Raw genomic sequence first — 17,127 nt, forward strand, 5'->3', positions numbered from 1 at the left:
TATTTATCCCCAATCTTTTCATTGAGCCAGAAGATTTCTCTTTCCTGCACATTACAATTGTGTGTGTTTATGGACATGCACACTCATGTATTAAATAAAATAAAGGGTGAGTAATATATAAAGTAAAAAGAGTATAACGATATTAAAAATTTGAGGGGCCGGAGAGATAGCATGGAGGTAAGGTGTTTGCCTTGCATACAGAAGGGCAGTGGTTTGAATTCTGGAATCCCATATGGTCCCCCGAGCCTGCCAGGAGCGATTTCTGAGCATAAAGCCAGGAATAACCCCTGAGCGCCACCGGTTGTGACCCAAAAACAAAAACAAAAAAAATTTTTTTGAAACTTCTCATGCTAGGAACGGGTGTAAGGAGAACAACACTGGGGGTGGGATACCCCTGATTCAATGCCACTATGTACCGCAAATATTACTCTGAAAGATTTGCAATTCACAATTGCAATTTCACAATAAAAAATATTTTTAAAAAATTTTTTGAAACTTCTCCTTTTGAAAAAGCACTCCTTTTGGTGACATTCTTTAGGTCAAAGAAGGTATATCTTAAGATAAATTTCCAAAGTTTGTAATATTCAACTTTTATCTATTATTGGCTTTTCCAAGTTGCTTTGAAATTATATCTTCATATCAGATGCATATGAAACTCATTTCTTGGGGTCAGAGTGATAACACAGTGGGTAGCTCATTTTCCTTGCATGTGGCTGACCTGGGTTCAATCCCCAACATCCTATATGGGCTCCTGAGCCTGCCAGGAATAATTCCTGAGTAGTAGACCCAGAATGACTTGGATATAAAGCATGAAACCATAAAATATATAGCCATATAAGCCTAAATATTTATCATAGAGATGACTTTGGGTACTTCACTCTAAATACAAAAGAAACTAAAGAATAAAATGGTATTTCATCAAATGAAAAGTGTAAAATACAAATATCCATGAATACAAGTATCCACTCCAGACCCTGTGTTTCTAACCCCTCTGAAGAAGCAGAGTAGTGGTGGAGAAATAATACAAGCCTTTGAGGACAAGATTTTATCAGAGTCAGTCTGCTTTTTGCCTCATGGCCTATCTCTGTAATGTGCTCTCTCCCTTGAGCTATAAGCCAGAACAGTTCTTTCTTTATTCTCCAGAAACCAATCCATCAGGATGGGGGAAGGTCCAGTAATCCAGGTGGGCTTTTACATATCAAAGTTAGAGGTTACTGGGAAGAGGAAGTGGGTGAACAACTTTGTCTAGGGTTTTAAGTAGGTTCATCTTACATTTCCTTTTTTTCTGTTTTAAACAAAACAAAGAAAATGAGAAAAGTTACAAAAGATGTGTTCTACTTTTCTCCACCGGAGTTTGGAACCCATATCAGAACTCAAAGCATCAAAGTTTAAATTACATACAACACTCTCAAAACAATCAGCCTTTTTCATATTTTATACATATCACAAAATTTTTTCATAGATTTCTCTGAACATAAACATTAGAACATCTCTGCAGATGAACTTAATTTAAAAATTCTTAAACATTCTTACACCAATCACTGTAATATAAGTCTATAGTATCCAAGTTTCTTTTCCATCGACTTCTGTGGACAAAAAGATTAGAACATTTTTGCAGACATAATTTGAGAATAAGTTGCTACATTAATATACAACAAGCAAATACATAAGCAAACATCATAGCAATTGGAAAACATTCACTAAGATAGCTGAGAATTTTTAAAAATCTAACATTATGTATTTCCCTGAAATTTTGCAAACCACTAAAGTTGGATACAAAATTTTGTGTTTGCAGTGGGACAGAAAAATAAAGACCCATACAGATAAAATACATTTTATTTTATTTTTTTAAAACTTTATTTATTGATTGATTCATTTATTCATTGATTGGTTTCTGGGCCACACCAGAGTGGAGCTCGGTTCACTCCTGGCTCTGCACTCAGAAATTGCTCCTGGAAGGCTGGGGGACCATATGGGATGCCGGAAATTGAATCAGGTCCCTCCCAGTTCGGCCACATGCAAAGCAAGTACCCTACCGCTGTGCTTTCTTTCCAGCCCCTAAAATACATTTTAACCAGCAATATAGTGAGTGATGCAAATAGGGTCAAGAGAGTAACCTGAAACAAAGTTAATTTTTTGAAGATAACCCAGGAGGTTCTGAAAAACAGTTTCCCCTCAATTGAGTTTCTACTTAACTCCACTATCTTCTCCGTTGTGTTAGGCTGCTATGGTCATTTGGGATGAAAAGGCCTTAAGTTTCTGAGCCGAATTCTGGATTGGGGGGACTTGCTCATCAGCATGCTGCTGGTCCCACTCTAATGGAGCTCTCTCTTTGACTTCTACCCCATCAGTGAACTCAATAACCTGCTTCAGGTTGGGGGGGTGGCCGAGGTCCTCATACAAAGCACAGTTGGTAGAAGAAAGGCAGTAGTGGACCTTGGCCTCTGGGAGGCTACTCAGAGTCTTCAACTCTCTCTCCCTTTCACGGTCTCCTTCAGTCCCATAAAAGCGGGCCTCTGCCATGTTCAGAACAGGCAACATGTGCACTGATATTCTGGTGATGGGTTCTGTACTCTCAATTCAGTTCAAGGTGGCTAAATATCACGGATCAAGCCTTTTTCAACGACATGCAAGACAAGCACTCTACCTGTTGTATTATCACTCCTGCCTCTAAACTAAACACATTTTATAAACTAAATGAAACCACAAAACTACTACAGGAAAAAAATACTGAATGGAAAGTATCTTCACATTATATCCATTGGGGGTTAATATACAAAAACTTAACAATGACAAAATCAATTTTTAAGAGTAGGCAAACTGAGATACCCCTCCAAAGAAGACAGACTAATTGACAAAGAAAATTTGCAATATTGAAAGAAGAATAGTAGATTGTGTAATGAGTAGAAAGGGTAATATTTGAGAAAAATATTCAAATGTGCATTTTAGCTGATTAAGCTAATATGGAGGGGTGCGGGAAAGTGTAGAATAAAATATATTCAATTTGCATATGATGTATATAATTGATACTAAAATATCAAAATAAAAAAAAGATAAGAAAAAAAAGAAAATTTGCAATACATTTAGAACTGGCAATTTTTTGGCAAAGATATTTTATATTTATGAATAATACATTAGGAAATTAAAAAATAAATTAGGAAAATGCAAATCTGCAAATCAGATGTATATGGCATAACCTCATACCTGTGGAAATTATTTGACCTATTGCACCCTTTTTAGAAAAAAAAAATATTCTTTAAGTCAGTGGTCTTCAAACTATGGCCCGTGGGCCACATATTGTATTTGTATCTGTTTTGTTTCTTCGTTGCAAAATAAGATATATGCAGTGTGCATAAGAATTCGTTCATAAGTTTTGTTTTTACTATAGTCAGACCCTCCAATGGTCTGAGGGACAGTGAACTGGTCCCTTTTTAAAAATTTTGAGGACCCCTGCTTTAAGTGAACAAAGAAACCCCCAAAACTGCTCTTGAGGCCACTACTACTCTCTGGAGTATTTTAGCATCCCCTGAAGGTGATATCACCTACCCAATGGAAAGATTTACCTATATTTTAAAAAGTGAACTATTGTAAACAAGTTCTACCAAGATTAAGGAGGATAAAGAAACCACATAAACTGGTACAACCTCAATGGAAATCTAAAACTAAAAATAACACATCAGAATAGCTGTTTGAAATTATGATTGTCCATTATCAAACCCCAAGGTCTTTCTTTATGGTTCCAGGAAACGTTCTGATTAGTTGTGGTTTTCAAAGTCAGTCCTCTGTAATTAGAGATCTTGGTTTTTGCACAGATCCTAGAACGAAGTCTACGACAGAGTCTTTCTTTATGGTCCCAGGAAAAGTTCTGCTCAGTTGCAATTGTAAAAGTCAGTCTTCTGTAATTTGTTATCTTGGTATTTGCACAGATCCTAGGATGGAGTATCTTCTGATTTCATATCACTATTAGGTGATGAGGTAGAACAATCTACCCATAGATCAAGTTGTTGCAGTTTCCTCATTGCACCTACTCTGGTGCAAGTTGGTGCCAGAGCGCTATTAGGGACTCCCTGGGATGAGTTTGATTACTGGTGCTGCTTCAGGGAACTGTATCAGTTCTAAGGTTGGAATCCTGGGTTCAGGGTTGGATGTTCAATGTCCAATCACATGAGGTCTAAGTTGAGTTCCCATGACAAATGTTTGGGTGGAAGGCACCCCTGCATTATAAAATTGATGGGTTCTCATTTCCTATTAGGTAAGAACTTCTTTCTATACATAAGATTTAGTGTGCCTATGCAAAAAGGAATGATGCCATATTATATTATTGGTGCATTTGAGGGTAAAAATGACAATCCCTGTGCCTGATTTTAACCTGAGCTATTATCCAAGCAAGGCTTTTCTACCAGAATTTCTGACTTAAAAAAAAAAAAAAAAAAAAAAAAAAAGGACGGGGTGGAGGAGGCTATCTCTACATTTGGAAATAAACACACTAAGAGTTATAACTATTAAAGAAATAAACATACAAAGAAAATATAGATATACCCATTAAGTCTTTTGAGATAGTCTAGAGGGGACATGAATCATCTTGTTCTACCTCATTCTATATGGCTTTCTACAAATTGAGAAAAAAAAATGGATGGTACCAGGACCAAGGCAGTCTCATGAGCATTGAATGGAAATAAATAATGATCAGACCTAAATACTCAACCCAAAGTCAACGACAATAGAATCAAAAGACCCAAACTACAAGTTATATGCAAAAGGGATTTGTTACACTAGCAATCCAGGGGCCTAAGAGTGGAGATATGGGATGCATGTTGAGAATAGTGGCAGAGGGAGGTCAACACTGGTGGTGGGAATTGCCCTAATTCACTGTCATTATGTATTTAAATATAACTGTGAAAGACTTATAATTCACATTGGTCTCAATAAAAATTATATTAAAAAGAAAGAAATTATGGGACCAGAGAGATAGCATGGAGATAAGGCATTTGCCTTGCATGCAGAAGGATGGTGGTACGAATCCTGGCATCCCATATGGTCCCCTGCGCCTGCCAGAAGCGATTTCTGAGCGTAGAGCCAGGAATAACACCTGAGCAATGCCAGGTGTGACCCAAAAACCAAAAAAAAAAAAAAAAGAAAAGAAAAGAAATTATGGTTTGCGGTGTCCTGAAGCCCCCCAGGGGGGCCCGGCCAGCAGGAATTAGCTGGGAAGGCTTCTCAGACGACCGCACTCCTATTTTGCTGAGTAGAAGAGCAACCACACCTGTAAAAAATCTGAGAGAGGTTAATAATAAAGACCCAAGGCAGCGTCTCACTGTTCAAGGGCACCTTTATTGGCTACAGTTCCTTCTTATATAGTGAAGGAGAAGGGGGCAGTACAAAGGTGATGTCAGTCATACTTTGGGCGCGAAGGCCCATACAAGGCAAGGATATATTTCAGGTTTCAAGGAACAAAGAAAGTTAGGCATTCTCTAAATAAGGAAGTGGGCAGTGGGCTAGGGGGGCTGGATGACCTTCAAGCTATGATGAACGTGCTGTTTCCATGGAAATTTCTAGTGTCCTTCTAGCTGCATTCCTAATTGCTTGACTATCAGGAGGTGGTGCAAGATGTGCCTGCCTCAGTGATCTTGAACAGACAATGTAGCATACACTTATTGATAATAGCCTAGTTCACTCCGAAATGTGGTCTTAAGGAGTGAGGCCTAGTTTCTGATAACGGTACCAGGCAGCTTTTGCTCTCCTCCGGGCTAGAGCTAATTATATCTACAGTTGCACATTCCTTTCTCTATAGCTCAAAAACTTACAGCAAGACTGCAAAATAGCTTTTAGGTGAAAAGCTGGAATATGGCAGAAAGAACAGCAAAATGGCCTCAAACAAGTCAGTCCCCAACATCTCCCCCTTTCTCTTCTAATAAAAGAAGGAAAGTCGTGAGCGGGTGGAAGAACCGTGTCTTAGGCTACAAGGTTTGACCAGGTCGGACACGGCCAAAGCCGCATTTAAAAGATGGCTACAGGCGCTGTGGGTGTGCACAGAGATTTGAATTATGCGTTGTAGCCTTTTAGGGCCGTGTCCTAACTAGGACCTTGCTAATCCCGTCATAGGTGTCTCCACAGCCGAGAGCACAAGTGCCGGAGCGAGCTCCGCTTGTTAGCTATGCGCTCTATCTCCTGGAAACTTAGTGGCTGGAAAGGCGGCTTGGTGACTAAAGCCAAGTTTTCACAGGAGTCACGCGGGGTTAGACGCTGGTAGTTAACCTGAATAGAGGTTTTTGCCTTTTCATCTACCTGGTTTTTAATAAAGGCAGTAATTTTGCGGAAAATCCATGGGCCAAGAGAAAAGAGCAGCATGAGGCTAATAAGAGGGCCCAAAATAGTGGACAGTAATGTATGTATCCAAGGAGAAGAGAAAAACCAACCCTGTTACCAACTTTGTTTTTGGTCAAAACGTTTCTGGAACTCCTTCATACCGTTACCAATACGTAGAACACTATCCCTAACTAATCCAGATTTGTCTTTAAATACACAGCATAGTTCTTTAAGGGCCACACAGACTCCCCCTTCCTATATAAGGGCAAAATATAAAGTACGACGATTTTGAAGAACTACATCAGCAAGGGAACTAACAGTATCATAGGGGTTGAGGAGAGAAGCTAAGCTAACAGCGTTTATAATATGGTTTTGTGAGGGCTAGAGCAGAGGCATTTATAATATTTAAAATAACTTGAGAGGAGAAGGATGGGCTAGAAGGCAGAGTTCGTAGCTTACAACTTGCTTAATAGTGAGTTGATGACGCTGAGGCTGAACTTTCCAGAGAAGAAGTTTAGAGTTATTGGTGTAGATAGGAGATTTAAACGTTGTGATGCTTTTATAAAACGGCGAAACCGGTGAATTGCAGATTCAACAGTGTTCATAGCTGGTGTTGGAGAGCACTTGGGCAGAGGCATTGACCATTTGCAGGATGAGGTTCAAGGTGGAAACCGGACCAACAGGTTTGATGGTTAATGTAGGCTTTAACAAAGCTAAAACATAATAATTATGATAAGCAAGAAACATTTCAGTAACAATATGGGGAGAAAATGCAGTGGAGTAAACAAAATAAGTGGAGTTGGGGGCTTTAATGAAGATGGAAGAGTTGTTAACAATAATGGTTTGATTGCAAATGTGTGATTGTTGAACAGGCGGGCACATATATGGTTCGAGCAAGCAAAGTTCCACGACCGTGACTTGTTTACAATGGAGGTTGTTGGTGGCAATGGTGGGCATCCAAGGCAGCTAGGCAGAGTGTCTAATTCAGCATTGTCAAAGGTGGAGTCAGTTAGAAACAGGTTTGCAGGAATGGCGGCTAGCAGGAGGTTTATAAGAAAACAGCTTGGCAGAAGGCAAAATGGTTACTTCATATAAAAATTAAGAATTTGCAGAAAACATTAGCAATTTACATTACACTAGTTATTTTTGAATACCACGGGAATGTTATTTGACCTTTGTTAGACTTTGGCATAAAAGAAAATTTATAATTAACAATTGCTAATTAAAAAAAAATTTTTTTTCACTGAATATAAAGGATTTTCCTTAAACTTTTAGTTATTATGTTAAAGCTGGATGCTATTTTTTTAGCCATAAATACATATTCTATAGGCCTGAACTTACACATAACAGGAAAGCCGGGTGACTGCAAAGTTCAGAAATTCTCCAGGGAAAAGTTATCCCCGATGGCCATTGAGAAATCTGGGGTTTGCCATCTCCCACACCTTCCGCCATGTTCTTAGAAGGACAAAGCTAGTTTAATACATAATTTTTAACACATGATTTTTAGTTGCAAGATGCCAGTCTGTGAACTGACCAGACTGAACTAGGTTGAAAAAATTAATTGAAATTTGAAAAATGGATAAGGCTTTAAAAATTGTATTATTATAAAATGTAGAGATAACAAATAAACAGACAAAACAAAACAACACTAAACACAACATTTTACACTTGTGGCCACTTTCATTCATCACAACAGACACATAAACAGACAAAAGGATTGATTTAAGACTGATTTATAAAAAATTGACAAGCGCTTTTAAATATTTAGCTAGCATGTTTGTGAGAAGAAAAAAAAATTTTTGTAGAAAAATTTTTTTTAGTTTTGAGAAGTACTTAATGTAGATGGAGTGGAACTTTGCTGAAAATAAATTTTAAGGTTTAGATTTAACACAAAACATTTTTAAAACAATTTTAATTTGGGGCCGGAGAGATAGCATGGAGGTAAGGCGTTTGCCTTTCATGCAGGAGGTCATCGGTTCGAATCCCGGCGCCCCATATGGTCCCCCGTGCCTGCCAGGAGCAATTTCTGAGCCTGGAGCCAGGAATAACCCCTGAGCACTGCCGGGTGTGACCCAAAAACCAAAAAAAAAAAAAAAAAAAAAAAAAAAACAATTTTAATTTGAAGTTTAAAACATTAAGTAAAATGGTTAATGAGCACTGTAGAAGGAGTCTTTACTCTGAAGTATGAAATCATTTGCTGTAAATGAATAGGTTTTCTTTAAATTGGTTTTGCAGTAGAATAGTAAGACAGCTGCAATAAAGTGTTAAAATTTTTATGATTAAACACAATAGCATGAACTATGATTATTAAAGGTATAAAAACTGATTTTAAAAAACAAACAACTGTTTTTACTATGAAGACTTTATGTGAATAATTTGTAAAAAATATTATATACTAAATTAACTAAATGCTTAGATTATTATAAAATATAGTTAAAGACATCTGATACATTTACACACTTAGAACTTAAGACTAAAATTATATTTAATACTAGTTAATTTGCTTATAAAGTTTAGTTACTTTTATATATTACTTATAAAATTATATATAATATATTTTTCATTTATATTATTTTTTTACTGCGACACAAATATACAGATTTGTATAATGTGCTGATATTTTGAATGCACTTAAAATAATAGTTCTTTCAATGCAGAAATAAAGAACAACCATTGCTGTAGCACAAAGTTAAAACTAAGGGTACTATAAAGCACACCTAGGTGTTCACTGTGCATTAAATTAACTATATTGTTTAAAAAGGCTAACCACATTATTTTTCACATAATTTTGTAAATACTTTAAAAATTAAAATAAAACTTTTAATAGAAATATAAGATTTAAATTTAACACTTTTGTGTTCGTTTGGATTTTAAAACACAAAGAAGTTTTTCTTTTACCAATATTTTGTTATCTGTAAAGTGACAGAATTATGACCTTGCTTTAAAATTTTCTGAGAGGCATGAAAAAAAAATTTATTGCCTTTATCTTTCTGTTGCTTTTTAATGTTTTAATAATTACTTTACACTACTTAATGCACTAAACCTAATAACACATATTTGACGAAGTGTAGGGCTGACAAGGTGAAGCAGAGTTTTTCACTGATAACTTGGGGAGGGGCCAGCACAGTTAACAGCAGGAAGGTTAGAGGCAAATTATTTACAGTTAGCAGGGTGTAATGATATATAGGAAAAAAAAAAGCAATCTTTTAAGATTAATTACTAATTTATTGGAATTAGAGGGAATGGCAACCGAAGAGGGGAGTCTGGGTTGCAAAAGCACCATGGGGATCATGGTTTTATTAATTGATTTGAGAATATGCAAGAGATGCTACTTTTCAGATTTCTTTTGAATAACAAAGATTGGGTATTTCAAGGTGAATTGGAAGGCTTAAGGTGGGAGTGGCAGGGCTTGAGCTGGCTGTTTCCCAAGGCTGGCAGGAAAGAGGCTGAAGGAGGCTGAGGGCTGGTTTGAACAAAATGTACTTAGTAAAGGGTACATTAGGCTCAGAAGTTTTAACAGCAAAGTGTAGATATCGCAATGTTTTATGGCTTAGCAGATGATACTTTGTAATTATCCTACTCACTGTGCCCTTAGAATTTTTTGTAGGCACTGCAGCAGTTTCTGTTTTATGGCACTCAGCCTGACTTTTATTAGTTTGTTTCTTTGAATTCTCAAGAGGGGGGGCTTGGCCGTGGAATTTAGTGGGCAGAGGACAGACAACTATAGATTTAGGAGGGGGGGGGGAAACGCCTGAAGGGCAGAAACCTGTGAATTAAGAGAAGCAGCCTGTTTTTGAAGGCTTAAGATTTGTTTAAGATTTTTAATGTGGCCAAGTAGCTTCATATCTATAGCTTTAAGAGGGGGAGCGGTGAGAGGAGGGAATCTGCCATGGTTAGGGACTGAGCGTCTTGGGCATTTAGAATTTTTCCCCTGGGGTGCGGGGGATCAGTGGGAGGCGTTTGAGAAGGTAGCTGCGGAGGCTGCTGAGCAGGCGGGGAGGGGGGGGGGGAGACTTTTTCCATTAGGGAGAAAGACAGGAAAGGTAGTAGCACTGGTTTTTGAGCTAAGAGCATTATCAAGTTTGTTAGAGAGGTGAGAGACCATGGATGTAATTGTGGTGAGTTGGGAACTCAAGTCAGAAAAGGGGGGGGGAGAAAGCAGCAACAGTTTGTTGCCGCGTGTGGGGGAGCTGCTGGAATGCTGGCTCTGGGGAGCGACTTCCAGGCATAGAGGGCAGCAAGAGCCATGTTGGCAAGCTGGGACCTGGAAAGTGTGTGCTGTACCTTTAAGGTATGAAAAGAGGCGAGGCCAGCTATACGAGCTTAGAGATCAGAATTCCTGCCTGTCTGCAAGGGCTTTGCAGCGGAAAAAAAAGTTAACTTCCCAAGAGACAAAGAGTTCAGCTTTTAGATTCTAAGCAGGAGAGCGTGTAAGGGGCTTGGGGGCCATAGGAGGTTACGGCTTGAAATGGCTCTTTGAGGCTTTTCCAATTAAAGGCTTTGTATTGTTGCAATTGCTGGCTAAGGAGGGGAGGGTGGTGAAACAGGGACGGAGCTGAAGCTAGGGAAGTGAAGGGCTGTTTAGGATTTTGCACAGAGGGTGCAGCGGCAGAAGTAAAGATGAAGGGTTAGAAGAGGAAGGAAACTGAGAGACAGAGTCAGAGCGAGAGGGAGCCCAGGAACACTAGATTTCTGGTAAACATCATGAACAAACATTAAAAAATTACAAATATCTTTTTTGGTAACCTCTATATGTCTGGCTTTCAACTCAGACTGTATATATTTAATGAATTTAAGTTCAGTACTCAACGAAACACCCATGGAAGTGAAGCCAACGGGCGAAGCCCCAAGAGCCAATCAGGGGCGGTGATCAGAACGACTGAAAAAACTGCAGTTTAAATATTTGATTAAGGCTAACTCGTTTCAACGCCTACCCGGATGGGGTATTCCTGCGATTTATGAAACAGCTCCGGACTCGCCGACCCGTAGTCGTTCGGGGTGTGGCGGTGGTCTTCGTGCCCAGCGTTGGGCGCCAAAATGCGGTGTCCTGAAGCCCCCCAGGGGGGCCCGGCCAGCAGGAATTAGCTGGGAAGGCTTCTCAGACGACCGCACTCCTATTTTGCTGAGTAGAAGAGCAACCACACCTGTAAAAAATCTGAGAGAGGTTAATAATAAAGACCCAAGGCAGCGTCTCACTGTTCAAGGGCACCTTTATTGGCTACAGTTCCTTCTTATATAGTGAAGGAGAAGGGGGCAGTACAAAGGTGATGTCAGTCATACTTTGGGCGCGAAGGCCCATACAAGGCAAGGATATATTTCAGGTTTCAAGGAACAAAGAAAGTTAGGCATTCTCTAAATAAGGAAGTGGGCAGTGGGCTAGGGGGGCTGGATGACCTTCAAGCTATGATGAACGTGCTGTTTCCATGGAAATTTCTAGTGTCCTTCTAGCTGCATTCCTAATTGCTTGACTATCAGGAGGTGGTGCAAGATGTGCCTGCCTCAGTGATCTTGAACAGACAATGTAGCATACACTTATTGATAATAGCCTAGTTCACTCCGAAATGTGGTCTTAAGGAGTGAGGCCTAGTTTCTGATAACGGTACCAGGCAGCTTTTGCTCTCCTCCGGGCTAGAGCTAATTATATCTACAGTTGCACATTCCTTTCTCTATAGCTCAAAAACTTACAGCAAGACTGCAAAATAGCTTTTAGGTGAAAAGCTGGAATATGGCAGAAAGAACAGCAAAATGGCCTCAAACAAGTCAGTCCCCAACAATGGTTGTCTAGGATGTGGAAGGAATCACTTCAGTAGTGTGAATGGCACTAGAACTTTGGTGATGAGTGTGGTAATTTAGATGCATATGTCCAGGTGTACAAATCTTACATAGTATTTAAAAAGCAATGGCAAATTAATATATTTATATTTAAAATAATGATAATGAGAATGGATATCCTTGATAGACAATTGATTCTACAATGCTCCAAGCATATACACTTTCATTCAGGGTAGTGAAAAGATGAAAGATACTAATGGGATTCCCTGCCTGTTTATCTGCAGACGGCAGCTGAATATGTAAAATCTCGACTCCCAGAGACCCTTAAACAGCATCTTCAGGACTACGAGAAGGACAAAGAAAATAGTGTATTATCTTACCAGACGATCCTTGAACAGCAGATTCTGTCAATTGATCGAGAAATGCTAGAAAAATTGACTGTATCCTATGATGAAGCAGGTATGTCTTTCTTTTATACACATGATTTATCCCTGTAGAAATCTTTCTTTCCTTGCTTAAACAAAGATCAATTTCTGAGGTATAAAATTAAGGTGAAAATTGACTCAAAATTACATAACATGAATTAACGGTAAACTTGTTACTGAGTCAGCAATATAACACGGATATAGGGTGCAATTTTTGAAAAGTGACATTATCTAGTAAAATAGACACATATGTGCCATGAGACATGAGATACATCCACAGGTATCCTTAGAGATACCTAAGGATTTGTGTGAGAAAATACATAATAATATATATGGAGTGCTCACTTTGGCGGCACATATACTAAAACTGGAATGATACAGAGAAGGTTAGCATGGTACCTGCACAAGGATGTTTCACAAATTTGTGAAGCATTCCATATTTTTAGATGTTAAACTATTATATATATAATTATATATATATGAATATATGGGGGCCAAAGAGATAGCACAGTGGTAGGGCATTTGCCTTGCATGCAGTCAATCCAGGACGGATGGTGGTTCGAATTCCGGCACCCCATATGGTCCCCAGTGCCTGCCAGGAGTGATTTCTTTTTTTTTTTTTGGTTTTTGGGCCACACCCGTTTGACGCTCAGGGGTTACTCCTGGCTATGTGCTCAGAAATTGCCCCTGGCTTGGGGGGACCATATGGGACGCTGGGGGATTGAACCGCGGTCCGTTCATTGGCTAGCGCTTACAAGGCAGACACCTTATCTCTAGCGCCACCTTCCCGGCCCCGCCAGGAGTGATTTCTGAGTGTAGAGCCAGGAGTAACTCCTGAACACTGCTGGGTGTGACCCAAAAAAAAAATGTATGGATACTTGCTTGAAAATGGGGGAAAACTAGAAAAAATATGAGCAAATAAAATATGCCCATATACAAATTCTATACATCTGTGAAAAACTTCTAAAAGACTACAGCTACAGCTATGTCCATATGGTAATGTGGAGAAAATTCTGGGCTCACTGGTTGGCTGGTTTCCTGGGAATTAATGGTTGCTGCCTACAATTTGCTTTCAGCTGCTTGTATTTCGTGGTATTCCCCATCCTCATGTTTGTGCCTACTCTGGTATGATCAGGGTCAGCAGCAAGCTGTGGTGCACAAGAAACTAGACAGAGTCACAGGAAAAAGTGAATTTGGATCTTACGGAGCCAGCCAAGTTTCTAGCTCTCTGCTGCTTTCTCTGCCACTTTTATTGGCCAGTTTAACATAAATACCCAGAAGTCAGGGTTGTGCTAATTAATTAACTCAGAAAAGGTGAAAGGGAAAGGGAAAGCATGATTTCACAGGTGTATAACAACAGGTTAGTTGCAAAATAAAACTTAGATTTCAAAGAGGCTGGAAAAAGAAGAAACATAGAATGATTCTATTTTTGTAAAGTTAAAACAATAGTAATGAAGGCCAGAGCAATAGTACAGTGGGTAGGGCATTTGTCTTGCATATGGCTGTGCAGGATTCAATCCTGGTCTCTTGAGCACTGTCAGGAGTAATTTCTGAATGCAGAGCCAACCCTTGAGCACCACTGAGTGTGGTCCAAAAATAAAATCAATAAATAAGTAAACATATAAATAAGAGCCAGTACTTTAAAACACACACGTGTGCCAAAAATAAAAATATTGCTTGGAGGGAAATACTTATATGATTAAGCCCTATAAAAGGCAAGGTAATGATTTGAAAAAGAAATGTCAGGGTTAGAGGGAACAGGATGAGATGAGAGAACAGATAAGGCTTCCCAGCAGTTCTGTTGTACATCTTAACCATAACCCACATGCTAGGCTGGCTTTGCATGGGTTTTGATTGCCTTCTGTGTTATAATACTTATGTCGATGTTTTCTTTGATATAAGTATCTTTGATAGGAAAAAAATTCTTCTATTGTTGGTATGGAGGGAAAAAATTTATGCCCTACAACCTCCAGGTAACACTCACAGTCCTGTAACTCTACTTTCTCATTTTCCTGGAGTCCATAAATAAATTTGTGAATTTCTGACCCACAGAAAAAAAACCATAGTTTTGGTCATTTTAATGATTAGTAACAAAAAGCTGGATGAATCACACAGGAAAAATCTCTAAATGGAATTAGTTTCCACTTGCCAAAAACCTCCTGTGGTCGAGACCAGAGTATAATACAGTGGATAGGGCATTGCCTTGCACATAGTTAATCTGAGTTTGACGCCTGGCACCCTAGAGAGTTCCATCATCCCTCAGGAGTGATTCCTAAGTATATATCCAAAAATAAGCCCTGAACATGACTGGGTATTATTTAAAAACAAACAAAAACCCTCTTGTAATAAGATAAACCTCATGATTCATCCCCTAGTATACATATCCCATACTATTCCATCACAATTGGAGGGAACTTGATATACTGGGCTGGTGGCTCCTTGATGTACAAGATGATGGAGACTTGCTTTGAATCTGCTGTGTTATTATAATATAGAAGAGCCATATGGCTAGGAACTAAGGGTGACCATTATAAGCTGAGAGAGTTCTAGCAGTAACCAACAATCTAGACTTCAAGGAATACAATTTTGTCAGAAACCAGAAGAGTTTGGAAAGCTGTACTGTGTCACATACTTGCAGAGATTTTAAAAATTAAACACTTTTCTTAGAGTTGAAGAATTAGGACTGGGGTTAAGGCACTTATTCGATTTCCATGCATCCAACCCTCATTTTCAATCCCGATGCTTCTCCCTGAGCATAGAACCAGGTGTAGCCTTAAGAACGACTGGATGTGGGGCCGGAGCTATAGCACAGCAGTTTGCCTTACACGCAGCCTATCCAGGACAGACCTGGGTTCGATCCCCAGCATCCCATATGCTCTGAGCCTGCCAGGAGTGATTTCTGAGCACAGAGCCAGGCATGGCCCAAAAACCAAAAAAAAAGATAGAACAACTGGATGCAGCACAAACAACTCCCACCCCAAATACAGCATTGTTCTCTAAGGAACAATGGAAACAATGGAAACAAACTACTAGATGATACATTTTCTGTTCTTAGACAAATAGCTAAGGAGTATGTGAGAATTAGTATTTTATCTTCAGATACTTGTATCTTTCTTTCCTTGTTGTCACATACTTCCAGTAGAAGTTAATTATTGATTTAATTGCTATCTACAAGTGATGAATTCTTTTTTATTTATTTTGTTTTCTTTTAATTAGCATATTTAAAATGTATTCATGTTATACACATATCAGTATTTCATTCTTTGTTATAATTAATAATATCCTATTATACATAGTTTACTTATTCACTTGTTTATAATTAGACACTTTCTGGACAGTTATTGTTTCCACTATTTTAGTACCGTGTTGTATATATAATATGAACAGTGTAAGTCTAAACATTTATTTAATTTCTCCTGTATCTAAGAGTACAAATGGCTCTCATAACTTATGCTTAGTTTTATGATGAACATTTCTAAACTGTAGATAACATTTCTAAACTTTAAAAATGATAAACATTTCTAAATTGCCCATATTGGGACCAGAGAAATAGCACTGTGTGTAGGGCAGTTGCCTTGCATGTAATCCCTGAGCCCATCAGGAGTGATTCCTGAGTGCAAAGCTAGTAGTACCCCTTGGTCATGACTAAGTGTGGCCCAAAGGAAAGGAGAAGTGAAGAGTAGTAACACAGAGCTTTGGCACAAATCAGAGTCAGGAATAGCCCAAGAGGCAGAGGTGAATTGTTCTCTAATCCCCTCCTACTCTACTGGTTGAGCTGTTATTAATTCCAGTTTGTAATCTCTTCAAAATGTTTCCTTCCTCTTTGACACAGCCATAGAATAAATAGTATTTCAACAAATAAAGTCACAGTGCCACCTGCAGGAAAAAACAAAACATACTAACACATATGCTTACACTAAACAATTCTACAACAATTTGTAGAAATAAGATGGAATTCTGAAAATAAAATGACAAAGTTCCCAAACAAAATTTGTCTTAATAAAGGAAAATTACACACCTCCTAAGGGAAAATTCAAGGCACAGAATTAAGGAAAGTAATAGACAAATGAAGACCAGCTATCATAATGAAACTTAACACAAAGTTACAAGATCACAACTTAACATAAAGCAAGTCCAAGGTAAAAAAAAAAAAAAAGGCAGCTTGTGAATATATTAAGCTGAGAAGCTTCTGTACCTCAAAGGAAACAGTGCCCAGGATACAAGAGCCACCCACTGAGTGGGAGAAACTATTCACCCAATACCCATCAGATAAAGGGGCTTATATCAAAAATATACAAGGCACTGACAGAACTTTAAAAGAAAAAAAACATCTAATTCCATCAAAAAATGGGGAGAAGGGGCTGGAGAGATAGCATGGAGGTAGTGTGTTTGCCTTGCATGCAGAAGGTCGGTGGTTTGAATCCCGGCATCCCATATGGTCCCCTGAGCCTGCCAGGAGCGATTTCTGAGCATAGAGCCAGGAGTAACCCCTGAGTGCTGACAGGTGTGACCCAAAAAACAAAAACAAAAAAAATGGGGATAAGAAATGGACAGACACTTTGACAAAAAAGAAATACAAATAGCATCAGGGAGATGCAAATCAAAACAACTATGAGGTACCATC

At 38.7% G+C, this 17,127-nt stretch overlaps 1 protein-coding gene and 2 non-coding genes across 3 annotated transcripts in view; 2 read left to right on the plus strand and 1 right to left on the minus strand.

Moving 5' to 3' along the window:
- PPM1L (protein phosphatase, Mg2+/Mn2+ dependent 1L) overlaps positions 1–17,127 on the plus strand; it is a 242,152-nt gene that overhangs the window by 197,039 nt on the left and 27,986 nt on the right. The window contains exon 2 of the mRNA XM_049775988.1: positions 12,363–12,537. Within this exon, the coding sequence (XP_049631945.1) occupies positions 12,363–12,537 (175 nt within the window). The remainder of the gene's footprint in view (positions 1–12,362; positions 12,538–17,127) is intronic.
- LOC126012495 (small nucleolar RNA SNORA22) lies at positions 8,913–9,042 on the minus strand. The gene has a single exon (XR_007496956.1). It is a non-coding gene; the product is annotated as a small nucleolar RNA SNORA22 (small nucleolar RNA).
- Positions 12,841–12,947, plus strand: LOC126013150 (U6 spliceosomal RNA). The gene has a single exon (XR_007497479.1). It is a non-coding gene; the product is annotated as a U6 spliceosomal RNA (small nuclear RNA).

The sequence above is a fragment of the Suncus etruscus genome, chromosome 6 (genome assembly GCF_024139225.1).
Source record: "Suncus etruscus isolate mSunEtr1 chromosome 6, mSunEtr1.pri.cur, whole genome shotgun sequence".
NCBI lineage: Eukaryota > Metazoa > Chordata > Mammalia > Eulipotyphla > Soricidae > Suncus > Suncus etruscus.